The sequence below is a fragment of the Amphiprion ocellaris genome, chromosome 10, assembly GCF_022539595.1.
Source record: "Amphiprion ocellaris isolate individual 3 ecotype Okinawa chromosome 10, ASM2253959v1, whole genome shotgun sequence".
NCBI lineage: Eukaryota > Metazoa > Chordata > Actinopteri > Pomacentridae > Amphiprion > Amphiprion ocellaris.
In genome coordinates, this window is record NC_072775.1 from 8,395,825 (window position 1) to 8,414,643 (window position 18,819).

The 18,819-nt window shown below is 46.3% G+C and overlaps 3 protein-coding genes across 4 annotated transcripts in view; 2 read left to right on the top strand and 1 right to left on the bottom strand.

Annotated features, from left to right (window-relative positions):
* Positions 1-18,819, bottom strand: part of sugt1 (SGT1 homolog, MIS12 kinetochore complex assembly cochaperone) — a 47,914-nt gene continuing 29,095 nt past the window's right edge. For both annotated transcript variants that reach the window (XM_055014279.1, XM_055014278.1), the window contains exon 13: positions 1-150. In XM_055014279.1, coding sequence (XP_054870254.1) covers positions 16-150 — 135 coding nt within the window. In that variant the 3' untranslated portion in view covers positions 1-15. The remainder of the gene's footprint in view (positions 151-18,819) is intronic.
* Positions 5,417-9,477, top strand: LOC111588112 (protocadherin-8). The gene is made up of 3 exons (XM_023298269.3): positions 5,417-8,144; positions 8,294-8,519; positions 8,606-9,477. Exons 1-3 carry the CDS (start codon positions 5,670-5,672, stop codon positions 8,956-8,958), a joined length of 3,054 nt encoding a protein of 1,017 aa, XP_023154037.2. The 5' UTR covers positions 5,417-5,669; the 3' UTR covers positions 8,959-9,477.
* LOC111588113 (leukocyte cell-derived chemotaxin 1-like) lies at positions 10,686-18,433 on the top strand. Its single transcript, XM_023298270.3, has 7 exons — positions 10,686-10,866; positions 11,086-11,226; positions 12,288-12,428; positions 12,910-13,023; positions 16,166-16,316; positions 16,713-16,819; positions 17,496-18,433. Exons 1-7 carry the CDS (start codon positions 10,795-10,797, stop codon positions 17,718-17,720), a joined length of 951 nt encoding a protein of 316 aa, XP_023154038.1. The 5' UTR covers positions 10,686-10,794; the 3' UTR covers positions 17,721-18,433.

The following is an 18,819-nucleotide window of genomic DNA, read 5'->3' on the forward strand; positions in this document are numbered from 1 at the left end:
ACGCTGCCTAAGATCTCAAGGCTGCTTGGTCGTGGTCTTTCTGGCACGTACTTTTCCATGATGAGCCGGGAAGTTAAACACTGATGGAATGACACCAGGTCTAAGCCGACAAACTTCCAATTCCTCCTCAACCCATAGTCTCTGGGAAACCTACATGGAGTAAGAAAAGTAGACAGAGAAGTAATTAAGTCTGTACACAACATATTAAAAAGAAATCATGCTAATAAATTAAGTACAAAGAACCGAATTCGCCAATATACTGGAGACCAGAGCTATTTAATTTGATAAGTATAACCTTGTTTAGTAACATTTCAATTATTTGAGAGCAGTCCTAAAGAACTGCCTGTAATCCCAATCATAAAATGGGTTTGGAGGAAGAACATAGATGGTAATCTGGATATACATGAGTTAGGCTTTATAACTACTATTGGTAGTATTGGTGGTAGTAATAGCAATGTGACAACTACTAGTAGTAGTGGTAGTACACTAACTACTGCTGCTGATACTGGCACTGCTACTACAACTTGTAATACTATTACAAATGCTGATACTACTTCTATGACTCTAACAGCTATTTTATACTACTACTGCTTGTACTTTTAGTATTACTACTACTGCTTGTACAACTATACTGCAGCTACTATTAATCGTCTGGTATTTGGTTGTCAAGCTGCTAGCTCGCCTTAGCGTTTTGCTAGTGGCTAACTAGTTAGCTCTCATAGACTGGAAGCTCTCAACAAGATTTCATAATGAAAAAAGAGCCAAAAACTATTCTTACCTATGAAAAGTCATTCCAAGTTTCCTTGTGTGGGCTAGTGAAATGGGAAATAACACCAGACACAAACTAAATTTTGGGGTTTTTTATTCCTCGACTGCTCCAGAAGAAGACAGCAGCGTTAACATATATTTGGAGTGATTTTTGGTCTATTCTCATAAATGCAGGAAATTCGTTTATCCGATAACTTCAGTGCAAAAACACTTCAATGCATAAACCTCTCAATTTTAAGTGCACAAATTCTCTAAGGCACAACCTTTTAGTACATAAACCATCTAGTGCATAAGTCTTTCACTGCATAACATTTCAGTGCATAAAGGTATCAGTCTAAGTGCATAAACAACTGCAGTGGTTGTCCCTAATGAAATAAAATAAAACAAACAAAATACACACAACCACACAGTTAACAAACCACTGGTTATCAGAAACAGGTAATAAAATGAGTTAGTATACAGTTTGCATATACTCACAGAAATCTTTAAGCTAGCTGAGCTAGTTCACATACACACATGGCAGCAGGACATAAAACCGTTTCCCCCAGTCTTTGTCAGCCAAGCATCACCACATCGGTACTCCGGGAAAAGTCCACCATGCGTCGTAAAAGTCCACCATGGGTTGGAAAAGTCCACCATGCGTTGCAAAAGTCCACCATGGGTTGGAAAAGTCCACCGTGGGTTGGAAAAGTCCACCATGCCTTCCAAAAGTCCACCATGCGTCGGTCTCTTTTTCTTCCTGCTTTCTCTGTATCGCTTCATGTCCTGCTCCCCGCGGTTGATTCTACAACCCGAGCAGGGCACAGCGCCTCCTCGTGGCCAAAATTGCGAGTTGCCAGTATTCCACTTGGCTACACTTGTCTCAATCGTACGACGCAGTGTGTAATTGTATGCAGCACAGTGAGCCGGCATACTTCTTGTTTCCGTTTTCACGCCATCTACATCAACGGAATGCACTGAAACTTTTCCCCCACTAGCTTAGCCTCGCTGTAGCACGCAGCTCAAAGGGGCGTGTCCTATCTACTCATTCATATCTATGAGAACAATGGTGGCTGCACATAAGGACGCCTGACGTTGATTAGCTGCGTAAATACCATTATATACAGTCTATGGTAAATACGTATGTGAATCGCATCATTGGCTGCAGCAGCCAGTCACCGGTCACTCACTGACTCACATTGAAAAATAGCACAGAATGAATTGTTACGTGTTTATTTTATTTACAATTTAGGTTGGATTTTTTTTTTTTTGTGCACAGCGCAGATTTTCTGTGCGCGGAGACCGTGTCAGCAGTGCGCAATTGCGCACGCGCGCAGTTTAGAGGGAACAGTGGTTACCACCATCGTTTATTTTCTCAGTGTGAGAAAATGCTGAGAAATGAGGAGATTCTCTCACGCAGGAATAAAAAGAAGAACAGCGTGAGAGTGTGATTACTGTGCTTCAAATGAAAAAAAAAGAGCTTCAGTTTGGACAGAATGGCCTCTTCACAATGTTGCAGGGTGAATGAAACATCTTTTTTTTTTGCACCGTGTTGCTGCTTAACTTCTCAGCTTAGTGGGATCACTGATGTTCAGCTGCAACTTTGCTCCCAACCTATTCAGGTTTGGTGTTATATCAGGGTGAACCACTGGGACGTTCTGGGCTGCCAGTCTGTGGAAATGACAGTGAGAAACCTGGTAATGCATTCAAATGTGCTTCAGTTGATAATGCATTGTTACTGGTGCTCATTTCTAGAGTTGTATTTTTTTTTTTTCAGTCAGAGGGATTTTCTACAACCTTGCAACCCAAAAGTTCTTCCTAAAGTGACTTCTGTTTGGAAAGTGGTACCAAATTATACAAAATATGTGTTTGAAGTAATGCTAACCTAATGCATGATGATATAATGAATAAATTAAAGCAGGGCGTATCATGAATTCCTGTTGTAGTGATTCATTCACACTTACAACATCACCAGTAAAGGAATTTATCGTTACGTCAAGCATGAATAGGGATCAAGTTAGCTGGATTTCACTAAAATTAAACTTTGTGTGCAATAATGCAACAGTTTTCGATGTTTTGAGTTATGTCAAACCAACAAACTATACTGAGTTGGTAGAATTAGCCTTTTGTCCACAGAAAAAAAGTATTTTCAATTACTAGTTTAAACCATTTCAAATGGCATCCAACTGTGCTTAAGGTGCAGTAAATATATTTTTCAGTAGAAAATGTGTGCAACCTTTTTTGTAGGTTAGTGTTCTTTTAGTATTTAGAGCTCATATAGTGCAGTCAGAGGGATTTTCCACAACCTGGCAACCCAAAAGTTCTTCCTGAAGTGTTTATAAAGGATTTGAAAGTGGCACCAGTATTAAAATTTTGTGCATTTAAAGTAATACATCATGTATTACTTTAAATGCATAAAATTTATAAAGGCATGTAGAGCAGAGAGGTGAAAAAGGTGAAAAACTATGAAATTATCAAGACAATTTCATGAAGTTTCCTCAACTTTAATTTAGTTTAAAGCCAACTAAAACAGACATTTTAGTTTAAATAACACATGATATTGAGTTGACAATTACCAGCATTATTATCAATCTTGCAACTTGAAAGAATTATCTAACAGGATACATGCCACTTTTCTTTTCCAAACTATGCATTTATTCAAGTAGTGGGACCAGGTTCCTGGAAATTGGAGTGCTTTTGAGAATGCAGAAGATGTTTTTAGGCTATTTAAACAAAAAAACAAGCTGGTTTTCAGATGCGAAAACATAAACTACAGTTGAAAAACTTCACTAATTTGACTCTTAAATTCATGTATTAAGTTTTAAGTGTCTCAACTAATCACATAAAGTGATATTTTCCTCCTGTTAATGGTGAAGCAACAGGACTTCATCCTGCATTGAATCATCATGAGTCATGCATTAGCTACTTAAATACACAATTTGAACTCTTCTAACATCCCATAAGAGCTGTCAGGTTAGCAGTAAAGTCTTTAATCAGTCACAGAATGACGTGTTATCGTTCAGAACAGGCCTGACTGTGTCTAACTCTGCAAGCTGCTCCTCTAGATGTTGTTCATTCAGGTGTCTTCTATTTGACTTTCTGTGGCAGATGGGTTCTTTATAGAACATGCCAACTGATATTAGCTTCTACTGCAAGGCAAGTGTTGCCCCTGAAGAGAAAAAAAGAGGAGGGGGGAGACTGAGGAGGAAGGAGAGGGGGGAAAAAAGAAGAGAGGGAGTCCGATGAGGGAAGAATGAGAAAATCTCTTAAAGAGCCGTGACGGGGCCCCGGACTCTCTCTAAATGTATTTTAATAGGAGGGACCCTGATGTCCACAGCAATTCATCTCCCATCTCCGCGTAATGAAAGGAGTCGTGGCCGGGCAGGGGCAGGTCTGGGGAGGAAAGAGGGGAGAGAGAGAGAGAGGAGACGGTACAAAGGCTACATGTGGCTTTGGCTCATTATGCTGCAGTTAGACGGAGGGCTGCGGGGGTGAGGGTCCCCACAGACCGGCTCAGGGGCCACAATGCCGGCGTGGACGGCTGCAGAGGGAGGCCCCGCCATGCCATTATCCCGCCGCTACTAACGAGGGCTTCATGGGCCTTTGACATAATCTCACTATTGAAGTCCTGATAAATCCCTCCTGCGTTTACAGCCAAATCCCATTTGTAACGGGTTCGCGGAAGGCTGTGTGAGTGAGTGAGTGCGTGCGTGGCCCATTCTGTGTGTGTGTGCGTGTCGTGTTCACCTGTTCCTGCAGCCGAGGCCACGCAGAGGCGCACGTTGGAGCGGCTTTAATTAAAGAAATCCCCTCTCTTTGCGCACTAGACATCTCGTGAGCCGATCTGAGCTGAGACCGAATTAGAATAAAATCAATGTTTAAGTGGATATAGATCCCCTTTTTTCCTGCCCTCAGATATGATCTGATAGGCAAACAATTACTGGATTACAACACACCAGAGGGATGAATGAGCAGAAGGCACGGCGAATTTATGGAATTTATTAATGAGAATGAAAAATGAGCGCCAAAACCACGCCGTTGCCACGAGTTACGCCACATTATTCAGCTCGTTTAGCTGCCTCAGCATCAGAAGTAATCTCATCTGTGAGGCTGAGTCGATCAGGGCGCACTGAGGTTGGAGGAAAAGGACGAATCATGTTTTCTCGCAGGAATGAAGTTATTCTCCATGGATCAGAGCTGCAGAGGTCAGTGGGGCAAGCTCAGCCTCCCCGTGGCTGCTTTCACTCCCGTGGGCTACACATGACACGTGCGTGGGGACCAGTGTTCAAGCATAAGTCTCTTTGCATTGAAACGCGCGTTTATGGAGGTAAAGCATCCCGAGCAAGACACTCCTATTCAAATGCTTTGTCCTCTAACTCAGGGACACTGCGCATCTCTCCGCTCTTCCCCCCATGTGTCGGTGCGCAGACTCATTTAACAGCCTCAGGAACATAAACAAGCAACGGAAACTAAAGCTGTATTAAATCAAGCCCCGCGTTTAGCCCACATATTGGGAGCCAAGTTCCTCGCACAGTCCAGGAATCTCTAAACAGGGTTTAGAGGTCTTTCAGAAGTCCCCCCCCCTTTTTTTTCCTCATCTCAAAGCCCGGATTGGTCACAGTGTGGCTCATTTGCATGCCTCCCCGTATAAACCCTCCTGCAGACACTGCAGCCCTCTTGCGCTGAGAGAACAGCACACCTCCAGTAGAGAGAGAGCGGAGCGCATCACGAGTGCGGATTGAAAGACATATGGAATATTTATTGCAGGCTTTATATTAAAACAGGAAAACAGCCCCGTAGAGGCGACTGGAGGGCGGGAGGAGCAGTTTTTTCCCCAGGTGCGTTTTGTTTAAACTCTGAGTTGGGACTGAGTGAGGACAGTTTGCTGAATTTCAGAATATTTTTGGAGTGAAGGTGTCAAGATGGGAGAAACAGGGTGGAACGGGCTGCTGGTGCTCGTGTGCGTCTCTTTGGCTGCTGTCACACAAGCAAAGACGGTGAAATATCAGACATTTGAGGAAGACGCGCCAGGGACAGTGATTGGAAACTTGGCCAAGGACATCTCCTCCTCTCCTTCTTCCTCGGGAGGCTCCAGGACCAATTTCAGGATGATGAAACAGTTCAACTCGTCTTTCATCCGGCTGAGGGAGAGCGACGGGCAGCTGACCATCGGGGAGAGGATAGACAGGGAGAGGATCTGCAAACACACCCTGCACTGCCTCATCGCTTTCGATGTGGTCAGCTTCTCCAAAGAGCAGTTCAAACTCATCCACGTCGAGGTGGAGGTCAAGGACATCAACGACAACTCCCCCGAGTTCCCCCGGAAAGAGTCGAGTCTGGAGATCTCCGAGAACACAGCGGTGGGTACGAGGATCCCGCTGGACTTTGCCGTGGATGAGGACGTTGGAGTGAACTACATCCAGAGCTACCAGATCTCTGTCAACAGCCACTTTTCTATCGACGTGCTCAGCAGGGCCGACGGGGTTAAATATGCGGAGCTGGTGCTCATGAAGGAGCTGGACCGGGAGACGCAGGCTTCTTACGCGCTGGAGCTGGTCGCCATGGACGGAGGGAACCCGTCCCGGTCCGGAACGACGCGCATCAATATCAAGGTGAAAGACTACAACGACAACAGCCCGGTGTTCGACCGGAACAGCTTCTCCGTGGACCTGCCCGAGGACGCACCGGTGGGCTCCCTCCTACTGGACCTGAACGCGGAGGACCCGGACGAGGGGCTGAACGGGGAGGTGGTGTACGGGTTCGGTAACCAGGTGCCGCCGGAGATCCGACAGCTCTTCAGAGTGGACAGGAAAACCGGGCGGCTCACTCTGGAGAGCCCGATTGACTTTGAAAGTAAGAACACGTACGAGTTTGACGTCCAGGCCACCGACCTGGGTCCGAACCCGAGCCCGGCCATCTGCAAAATCGTCGTGCAGGTGCAGGACGTTAACGACAACGCACCGGAGATCTCCATCACCCCCATGACGTCCATCACGGCGGGCATCGCGTACATCACGGAGGCGGCGGCCAGAGAGAGTTTCGTGGCGCTGGTCAGCACCTCGGACAGAGACTCGGGCGCTAACGGGCAGGTTCACTGCACTCTGTACGGACACGACCACTTCAGACTGCAGCAGGCGTACGAGGACAGCTTCATGATCGTCAGCACCAGCCCTCTGGACCGGGAGAAGATCCCCGAGTACAACCTGACGGTGGTGGCGGAGGACCTGGGCTCCCCCCCGTTCAGGACCATCACTCAGTACACCATCAGACTCACCGATGAGAACGACAACGCTCCGGTGTTCAGCAAACCGGTGTACGAGGTGGCTGTAGTGGAGAATAACGCACCGGGCGCGTACATCACCACGGTGGTGGCGCGGGACATGGACATGGGGTCAAACGGGAAGGTCAGCTACAAACTGGCGGACACTTACTTCATGGGCTCCCCCATCTCCACCTTCGTGTCTCTGGATCCCGCCAGCGGGTCGCTTTACGCGCTCCGGAGTTTTAACTACGAGGTGATGAAGCAGCTGGAGTTCCGGATCACCGCCAGCGACGGAGGCTCCCCGCCGCTGTCCGGCAGCGCCAACGTGTACGTGCGGATAGTGGACCAGAACGACAACGCTCCGGTCATCAGCCAGCCTCCTCTCCATAACGGCTCCGCTGAAGTCCTGCTGCCCCGGGACGCACCGAGCGGCTACGTCATCACCCGGGTAGAGGCGCGGGACGCGGACGAGGGCGTGAACTCGGAGCTGTCCTACGGCCTGGCCACCGGGGAGCCCTCCGTGTTCTCCGTTAACAAGGCCACCGGGGAGATCTATCTCAACCAGGTGCTGAGCCACGACGTGGACGAGACCCTGAGCGTGACCGTGACGGTGAGCGACAACGGGAGGCCCGCGCTCACCTCCACCGCCACCCTGCACTTCCTCATCATCGCCGGGTCCCCGCCGAGCGACAGGACCGTGTACCAGCCCGGTGGCAGCCTCGGCGGAGGGGAGGAGGCGCACTCTCAGTGGGACCTGTCGGTGGTGATCATCGTCGTCCTGGCGGGGAGCTGCACCCTCCTGCTGCTCGCCATCATCTTCATCGCCACCACCTGCAACCGGCGCAAGCGGGACAAGAGCGGGGAGGACAGCGACTCGTACGGGGAGAAAGACACGCTGGAGCGGGGCAGGAGCCACGTGGCTGACAACCCGCTGCTGCCGCTGCACGGAGCCGGTGGAGGAGGAGGAGGAGGAGCAGCGGGCTTTGAGGGACACTCCTACAGCAGCCAGCCCGGGGGCTTCACCTCTGCTCACCCGGGGGGCAGCGACATGTGCTCGGCCTCGGAGGACGGCAGCGAGGTGCCCTGTGTGTACGACTCAGACAACAACAGCAAGCTGCGAGGGAATAAACACGAGGTGAGCTGCACCTTTGTGCTCAGGGGCGATGGGTGGGGGAGGAGGAGGAGCAGAGAGGTGTAGGGACACACAACAATCAGCAGAATGCATTGTTTTCATGGAGCAGATAATAACCTCTGCTTTCTCTCTTTTCTCCCCACCTCCTGCAGGGATACTCCACTCTGCCTGGCTACGGGAATGGAAAGGAGGCTGTGAGGCCCATCACCATCTGGAAGGGCAACTCTTACACCACCATCTCTGCCAGAGATCCAGCCTTCAGTGGCAAAGACAGTGGCAAGGGGGACAGTGACTTCAATGACAGTGACAGTGATGTGAGTGGAGACACCGGCCTGAAGAAGGATGGGGCAGTGGTTCCTCCCATGGGGGGCCAAAATGGTGAGAAAAACAGAAAATGAAACGAACATGAGACGTGATGTGAGTTATCAGTCAGTTTGAATACAACTCCTCTTCTTCTCTTTCAGCTCTGTGGGCTTGTACCAGTGAGTGTAAAGTCCTGGGTCACTCAGACAGATGCTGGAGCCCCTCTGCAGTAAGAGCCAACGCCGCCCCCTCCCCGGCCCCGACCCTCTCCTCCTTCAGCAGCCTCTCCAAAACAGCCTCCCTGCCCCGGGACCCCCACCGCAGGGACAACTACTACCAGGCCCACATCCCCAAAACCGTGGGGCTGCAGAGCGTGTACGAGAAGGTGCTGCACAGAGAGTACGACTACGTCCTGGTCACCCCACCCAGACCTGTGAGGGTGCAGGAAGTCAGCGACATCAGCATCCCTGTTTACACCCCCACCCCAACACACTGCCCCAACAACGACGTCTAAAACAGACAACAGCACACACAAACCTAAGCTCACTCTCAAAGAAATGTACAGTGTATTCAGATTCTTAATTTATGAGTCATTGACAATGAGGATAATGTAACTATTTGAAGTCATTTGTTGTGGAGAGTGTGCATATAGACGTTTATATCCTAATATTTGTGTGTTTGTTTTTAATGTAAAAGCCACATTTGAAGTTCATTCAATCACTTTGGAGACATTTTGTTGGACATGAAGTGTATCATATGCAAGATTTGTACATACAGAGGCTTTATTTTTATATATAAAAAATAATAATTAAGCAAAGATGTGTAAATAAGAATTGTAATTATTGATCTTTAAGCATGCTCACTATTTAAAATGGGCCCAGAAACTGTTGAGTTTGAGGGCTGGTGACCCACGATGTATCAAGTTGATAACGATGTATGGAATCATTTGAATGCAATAATAATTAATTGTACAGAATTTTTCTATCATCACAATATTCTGGGAAGAAAATAAACTTTGAAATACTGTTCTGAACACGTGAGTCCAGTGTTTCTGCGTGATCAGGTGAGCAGGGTGTTTGTGAGTGCCTTGCAGGAGCATCAGTCTCCTGCAAAAACAGCCAACAGGCGTCGCTGTTATTGCAGCAGCGAGCCTCTGTCCTTGCAGCCCAATGAAGAAGGTCAGTTAAGTTTTTTCCCCCCTCTGTGAATACGATTTTGTTGGTGAGATGCCAGAGCAGACGCCAAGGTTTTTCTCAGCAAATCACTCTGCCACCTCATGCATAACGAGCAGAAACCTTCATAGCTATTCTTTTCATTCTCACGGATTTAATAACTGCATTTATTTGCATAGGAGCCGCATGTTAATGCAGGAATTAAAGATAGGCTCAGGTTTCCACCACATAAATCATTAAAACCTGAAACGTGCGCATCGCAGAGACGTGCATAATGAGAGCGGCTGTGCGTGCGTAAAGGCGCATTTACAGTTTGTCTCTTAAGCTTCCACACATAAGAAGGAGAGTAAGAATAAGTTTGACAGTAAAGGCATTCAAACGCACGTGTGCTTTTCTGTCAAAGAACACGAAGTCCTTGTGAGCAAATCTTTCTGTTATCCTGTCAGGATGTTTTTTTGTCGATCTGCCAAATGCGCACCGTGCGCCCCTTACGTAATCCTGTCATTATCATTCATGGATTCAGGGCATTTTTAATAACAGCTTCTGGACTCAGATATAGACGATGTAGGGAAACACGGTGGAAATCTGTCGGACAAGCTGCTGCTGCTGCTTTCATCCTGTAAATAGGTTATACTGTCCGTGTTTGGGCTGGGAAAAAAAACATGTTACATTCCGCCAGAGTCACCTTTGACCCTGAGAAGTCTGTGGAGGCTTTGAGAAATAAGGAGGAGAGGGGAGGGGAGGGAGGGGAGGTGTGCAGAGGCGACAAGAGGAGACAAACCTCATCCTTTCTTCACCATCCTCTTAATTGCTGAATAGATCAGACTCTGAGGTTGTCATGAAGCTTAATGATACGAAATTCCGAGGATCACAGCAGGAATCAAACTCATGTAAGTTACATGAGCCGCCTATGTGATCTTCAAAGGGGGAAAAAATCATTAATGATTTTTTTTTTTTTAAAAAGGAAAGCATAAAACGTGTGGTTCAAATTAATGGTAGATTCTACCTTTTTATTAAAACTTGAAAAGGTACGTGTGAGCTTCGGCGCAACACTGGACCCGTGCTACTGAGAAGGAGGGTCCATCCTCCACCTCCCCCTCAGAGAGAGAGAGGAAGGGGGGGAGACAGAGAGAGAGGAGCTGGTGGATTGGGGTTTCCTCAGGTGTTTAGCTCCAGTCATGGCCGGGAATTCAGAGAAAGTACCTATCGCCTCAGCGGGACCAGAGGACCTGCATCAGTTCATGCCTCCGGTGAGTCTTTGCGGGCCAGAATTGCGCATGAGATTTATGGAGTTATTGCGCAGGCTTTTACGCATGAATGGGAGCCAGTGAGGGGTCACAGCTGGATAGATTACTTATATACACTTGTAGACATCTCTGCACAATCATATCATCAGCTGATCACAAGTTTTCTGTCTAAGAACTGCCAAAATAAGTTGCGTGTTTTGTTGTTTTTCGCTCTTATCTCAGGCTTACTCCGCCGTGGCGGTCAAACCTGCCGCCACCGGCCGCCTCCTGAAGGCCGGGATCGCGGTGCTCATAGCCGGAGCCCTCCTGCTTCTGCTGGGAGCAGTCGGAGCTTTCTACTTCTGGAACAACAACGAAAAACATGTGAGAGTGATATCTTACTTTTTCCTCTTATTTCTGTCTTCCTGCGTGTGTGAGTGCAGCTTACAAAGCAAAAATGAGCTTTAATGAGGGGAAATAAGAAGGGAGAGGAAGTGAGTGCATTGTGTTTTATTTTTCCCACATATCGAAGCTCCATTAAGATAATCTGAGCTTATAAAGTACCAGTTTAACACATTTATACTATCTAGACATGTTGTGGGCAGGATGGTGCTGTTTTTAGAAGCTCAGAGAAGTTAAATGGAGTGTTTAATTTACATTTTAGTGTTTGCCTACACTGCAAAAAAAAAAACCATCTTATAGAGTCTACTGAGTATTTTTAATTCAAACAAGTTTAAGAAATCTACCAGCAACAGCTAAATTTCACTACTTTCCAATTCAAAGCAGTTTGTTTCAACAACGTCTTCAATTAAAACTATTATTGTTATAGAGTGTAAGAGCTGTTTTCTTCTATGGGAATTGGAAACAAGTGAAACTTAGGTGTCACTGGTAGATCTGTTTGAATTTAAAGTCTCAGTAGGACTCTTCCAGGTGGATTTTTTTGCAGGGTAGGCAAACAGTAAAATGTAAATTAAACACTCCATTTCCACGGTACAGTCTGAGGCAGGGCTCGGTGAATGGAGGCGTTGTGCACATTTGCTGGAGGATCCTGTCAGGGTGAGGAGGGGTGAGGAGGGGTAAGGGAGGTGGGGGGGCCTCTGTGGTCCGGAGGATGCTCCGGGGGCAGGAGGTGTAAGAGATGAGAGGTAAAAATGGAGCTTCCTGAGTGTGTTTTTCCACTGAGAAGTTAGAAAATGTTATTAAGACGTGATGGAGAGGCTGTGTGGACGGGTTATTACATTACAGGGAGCTGGGAGGATTGCATTCTTCTCACCAGGTTCGAATGAATATGTGCATCTGAAAAGAGTAATTGAGAGGTTGGATGTGCGAGGGGAAAGTCACGGGGTAAAGATTAGAGAAGGAGGGTGAAGGAGAGTGAGAGCCGGGGGGTGGGGTGACTCTCATACCTTACATGCCAGTCTGAAACCTTGTGTGTGTTTGTGCAGGTCTACAATGTCCACTACAGCATGAGCATCAATGGCAAAGTGGAGGAGGGTTCAATGGAGATCGACACGGCCAACAACATGGAGAGGTTCAGCACCGGCAGCGGGTCGGACGAGGCCGTCGAGGTCCACGACTTTGAGATTGTGAGTTCGATTGAAAGTAATCAGAAGATATCAGGAGGCCGCTCGGAGCGTCGCAGAAGAAGTCAATCAAATTGGCTGAAACTTTAAAAGACCCTTGTGGGGAGGCTGGCTCATTACCACAGCAGAGAAATTAAGAGCAAGTAGACAAGTTCTCCCCTTAGGGGCAATCAGTGTCAAGATGCATTGTCCCTCCAATTTTCATTACATTCAGACTGGTGGTTTTTGACCTTTAATTAAAGTGCACCAATCAGGCCAATCAGACTAGTGAAGCAGCAGTTTTAGCCTTTTAACTATTAAAAATTTGACCTTTAATCACAGTGGTCCCTGTGATTGTATTTTTTTTAAAATTTAAAACAGTGCACAAATGCATTAAAAAACAAAATTTGATCAAGATCAGACAGTTTTTAGTTGTAATATTACAGTTGATGTTGAGATTATTGAGAAAAATAAAACCGTTTAACTGTAAAACCAATTTTTCCAGGGGATCACAGGGATCCGGTTTGCAGGAGGAGAAAAGTGCTACATCAAGACGCAGGTGAAAGCTCGCCTGCCTGATGTGGAGGCTCTGAACAAGGACGCTTTGACGTTTGACCTGGTGGGTTGGTTGTGTCTGTTTTACATGTCTTAGATTGTTGGTTTGCTCCATTGTTTTATTCCTGCTGTGCCTCTGATCACACACCTGTTTGACTAGTCATAACTGAGTCAGCAAAATGCTTTCAAATGGAGGGAATCATCAATAAGAAGAACACTGATCACGTTTAGTACTGCTGTCTACTGAGGAAAAGGTTATGAGTTCAGTCTAACATTATTTTTTCAATAATAGTCTATTTGTTCTTTATTGATATATAATAAACCATTTAAATGAAGAACTTCTGGTAGGTAATTATCCTCCCTCAGCACAGCATGCTTTGCTTTTGTTAGCCATGACCCTCCAGTAAATAAATCCTACTGTGATCATCCCCAACTGGCAAACTCCAAGCATGAAAAACAAAGCCAAAGCACAAGTGCCATCTTGCTAGCAGCCAGCAGGGGGCGACTCTCTGGTGGCAAAAAGAAGTCTGACTGCACAGAAATCTTCAAGATTATGACTCTGTTTTTCATTTGATTTGGTACCTCCGGAAACATTTTTCATTGAGTTTATGGTCTTGATCACTACTTTCGAATCTCCTTCAGTATGCATCATGTTAATATGTAAACTACTGTCCCATTTATAGGAAAATAGGTGATAATAAATTAAATGCACGCTTAATTTGTTATGTTCCAACTCGGGGCTTCAGAACAGTAGCCAACAAACCAATGAGTGTGGTCACTGTCAAAACATCCATCATGTCTATACAATATGGAAGAATTCTTCTAGCACCATGGTTGTATTTTACTCTGTACCCATGAATTCTCCTTCACATCATCCCTTGACCTCTTGACATTTTCCATCGGAGTTGAGGAAAAGTGTTTCAGAAAAGACAGGGTGTAATATTTTGACTATTCAACTGCAACCTGACGTTGCTAACATTAATCTTGCACTGGCACTGTGAGCACATCTGCATGCTGTTGTTTACCTTTAGCTCAAATGCCCTGCTGTAATCACAGAGTACAGTTATCTAGCTCTTTAATTATTTAGGAAAGGAGAGTTTGGCTAATTAGGTTCTTGAAAAGGGCTGCATATTGTTCACATTGAAAAAGCAAGTCAGCTAAAAAAACATTGCAAGTTTTGCTTTAGGACAGTTTGCTGAAGAGGTATTCCACACATTGTTCTTATAGTCCCACTTTGGTCACTGATTTAACCCCTAAAACTCATCTCCAAGTACCAAAACTACATATTTAGTCGTTTATTTTTTTTAGTTATGAAAATATTCTCCCTCTTCCTACTTTAAAATGCTACTTGCAGCAGCTCAAGCACACCAGCTCACCTAGGATTCTGCAAAAACACTGTAAAAGTACTCTGCACCACACAATGGAAAGTTGTAATTTAGCCATACACATTCGAACCAGAAGCTGATTCTGAAGAAGTCCAGCAAGTTAATAGGGTTAGCTGCTGTTTTTGAGAGTATCATCAGTACAATACAGTTTTTAAGTAAACATACTTCATGGCTTTGCCTGCTTATTTTGCTTATTCTAATATAAAAACTACTATACGGACATGTTAACAAGGTTAAAAAGTTGATTTTCACCAAAGAGGGTCTTTCAAAAGGCTTATTTTGGTACTATAAGGCAACAATAAAAGTGCAATGAGACATTTTAAGCCACTAGTTAGAAAATATAAAATGTATAGAACCCTTTATATGAGGGCTTCTTATGAATACTGAAAGTTATATTCCAGCATCGTTGTCACGTTTAATATAATGCAAATGTATGCTGAGGTATCCTACCAGGAACACGTAGGTGATTTTCCTCTGAGGATTCCCATCATATAACACAGCTTGGTGGACTCTGTTAAGATAAAAAGAAATCTACACATCAGATCTCCACACTCAGTCTGTGTGTGTGTGTGTGTGTGTGTATGTGTGTGTGTGTGTGTGTGTGTGTGTGTGTGTGCCTGAGTGTGGATTGTTATCAGAAAACACACCAGCGCCACAGCTTCTGATTGTTCAATTGAGGCTGTCTGATAATTAAAATCATTTTGTTCTGCGTAAGCCTCACATCCACATAAACCCACAGCTCCGCAATCGCTCTCATGAATGAGTGTGAGCATAAACACACACACACACACGAGAACACAATTAATTATCATGCAGGGCTGCTCTTATTGCCTCTGTCTGCCTCATGAACGATCATTTATTTCACATTTGTGCTTTTGTGTGTGTGTGTGTTTGCGTTATTGCCTCTCTTTGCCTCATAAATGATCATTTGCACATAGTGTGTATGTGTGTGTGTTTGTGTATGTGTGTGTGATTGGAGACATGGAGATGTTGTTATAATGGTTGCTGCAGGCTGGTCATTTGCTATAATTTAGAGTGATGGCAAATATGGGTTAGATAAGCGCGTGCACACACACACACACACACACACACACACACACACACAGACACACACACAGACACACACACACACACACACACACACACACACACACACACACACACACGGATACACACAAACATGCGACCCCATCCAGAGAGAGTGGGTCAGATAAACTCTTATCAGTCAGTCGAGCAGTGAAGAAGGACCCCAGCTTTTATTTGTCCCTCCAGCAAATCATTTGAGCTGGAAAAAAAAAAAGAAAAAAAAAACAGCAGCAGCATTTCTGAAAGGTTGGAGGATAACATTCCCTAAACATGGCTGTGGCTAGTGTAGCGCAGCCCTCAGGAACAAACGCCTCTGGGCAAAATCCTCCCTGCAGAATTCCCCTTTTACCTGCAGGCTGTGGATACAGCGCATGTATGTTTACAGTCTCTCCTCTGGAAACCTCATTAGTCTATCCACTGAAACCTGTAAATTTAGGACATCCAATCCCTCGTTCTCCACAGACGCTGATGCGTTCTGACACAGTGTATGCAGCTAAACGTTAGTGCCGAGGGAATCTCTATGCTGAAGCCTTGAGGTCTTCATTTTTACTACTGATTTTATGTTCTTTTAAATAGCATTAATGGCGCAGCATTAATGCAGATTAGACTCGGACAGGATGCAGAGTGAGCTATTTAAAGGAGAGAGCTAGTAACGGGATCCATAAACAAGTGTGATTTTATGCAGCGGATTTTGTCTTTCTGTGATGTTTGCCTCACCTTCTTTTTCCCCTGAAGGAGGACGAGGTGATGCCGGCCAAGTTTGAGGACGATCTGATCTGGGTGGCGGCCGACACTCCCCTCTCGGACTCCACCTTCCTCAGCAACAAGATCAAGGACTTGTGTGAAGATCTACCAATTTTCTGGCTTCGCCCCACCTACTCAGCCAGTAAGAAATCACAATGCTCATGGTAAAGATTTGAAAATGTAAATCTGAAAGGAAGAGTCTTTTTTCAAAGACTGAGTTTTTACTCCACACAAAGAGGATAGGGGTCAAATGGTCTCAAATATTTCCATTTAACATTGCAGCTGTTACAGCTACACAGGAAAACAGGCTAAAAAAGAAAAAGCACAAGTCCTTGTGAAGTTTCCAAGCTACTGAGTGTACAATTTTTAGCATGCCGGGAGGTCAAAAGTTCTCAAAACACAATTTTATTCTACTTCATCTGAGGACTTGAAAAGGCTGCCAGAGAAACGACTGTGCAATCAGGAGCCGTGCCACATTAGTGCCACTCTGCTCCTAAATTTGGTCTGCTGTCAGATACTGAAACTGTGATGTGTGCAGGCAGCCAGAGGAAGAGGAGGGCTGCCCCCCGCCAGCGCCGGCAGTCAGCCGGGGTCGAAGAGGAGGAGGACGTGGAGGCAGAGTTCAACCCGGAGAACCCCTATCAGGTGAGTCACGCCGACAAACTCACACGTTTCCTCTTCTTCTCTCGTGTTTGCGTCAGGCGGCGGCGCTTGCAACTGTCCGTTCAGATCTCAGGGCTACCTGAGAAGGCTTTTCCCGAGGAGAGTTTCTCACAGCTGTGGGAGCGGCAGCAGATGCCGGGGTCACGGCGGAGGGGCCTGGATTGTCACAGCAAATCTGAGCGTATGCGTGGGTGCATGCGTTTTCTGTGTGTGGCTGTCCAAAGCTTTCCTTTCAGCACCGAGTCTGTATGAATAATTCCACAACATCCCCTCCTCCTCCGCTGCTTCCTCCTCCTCTTCTGTGGCCCCTCTGCCCTGCTAAGCTCACACAGACTCCCATACATTCACATCTCCTCCCTCCCAAACCCCACATCCTCAACCCCGATGCTGGGCCCCACTTCTAATCCCTCGCTCTGAAGCATCCCCCAACACACTGCTGACAACTGCAGAGGGGGGTAAACAGCAAGCGCCACGTTGAAAAAGAAAATATTTGACAACAAAAACCCACATCTGACAAGGTCCCCTCCTCCCCATCCCGCCTGTCGGAAATTCATTTTTAATTGGTTTGAAATGAGCTTTCTCCGCAGCTACAGATGAACAGTGTGACAAGTGGGACAGCCCGCACACTGACCGCTGTCTTGTCTCTCATCCAACTCAGAGAGGCCTCGAGGGCGAGCAGGGCACCATGGACATCGACCCCATGCTGGACCACCAGGGCGTGTGCTGCAACGAGTGCCGTCGCGGCTACACCCACTGCCAGAGGATCTGCGAGCCCCTGGGCGGCTACCACCCGTGGCCCTACCACTACAGGGGCTGCAGGGTGGCCTGTAGGATCATCATGCCCTGCAAGTGGTGGGTGGCTCGCATTCTGGGTCTGGTGTAAACACCCCCTAACCTGAGAGATGGTAAAGTCCAGGAGGGGGGGAGTCAGGGAGGGGAGGGGAGGGGGGTTCCAAGGGAGGGGAGATGAAGGGAAGAAAAGGGAGATGGTGGTTTTGTTATTCTCATCTACTGTAGGCACCTGAGCAGATCGGAGCAAAACGAACAGCAGCAGTGAGCGTGTCCACAGTCTGAATGCATGGTGCCGAATCTGGGACAGTCGTGATCTCACATGTGAAGGTACGCAGTGTCTTCACGCTGCTCGGCTCGTCTTATTAAAAAAACATAGCAGCTATCGATTTAGATCCCTCTGAAGTGCGGCGCAACATGCTGTCAGAATGAATATACAGTAACTTATGATAAGCAGCATCCAGCGGCTCCACACCATTTTAAAGCATGTATAACACCACCTATTTATCTATAGGAGAAGCTTGTATTTATAGTCTTTCACTCTTTGCTTTCTGTAAATAAATGTATAGGGAAGCTCAATAGCAGCCACCTGCCCTGAATAGCATCTACTGCTTGTTTTACCTATTATCAATTTAGCGAGAAATATTTTTGACTGCTGTGTTTTTCCCATTTGTTCTTGTGAGTAGCTCTCATTAAAACAATCTACTGTTTGCTTCCTCTCACAAACTTTCATCTAAACGTATTTTTATCTGCATTGAAGAGGCTATATCAAAGTGCAATATCAGTGAATAAACTTTTTTAAGTAAACTTTCAAGTGTCACCTCTCTATTCTGTTCTGCTGCTGACCAAATGACTTTATATATCTATTTGTATGCACTTATTGGGGTGCATTTGGAGACGCCATCTCTCCCTCTTTCACTCAGAAAAACAGTTTGGAAAGTGTCACATCTGGTAGCTGCTCCAAAGAGATGAGCAGAAAGAAGTTTCCAGAGTTCTTTAATGTGAGAGTTGCAGCTCTAGAACTCTTTAATGAGACTAAAGACTCTGTAGCCGTCACGCTCGCAGATCTTACCCACGATGCAAAGCGCTTAGCTCCCTTTTGATGTCACAGAGCTGCCTCGGGCGGGGGTAGGGGGTAAGGATGGGGGCGGTGTGTTTGTGTGTGTGTGTCACGGATGCTGGAGGAGTGTGTG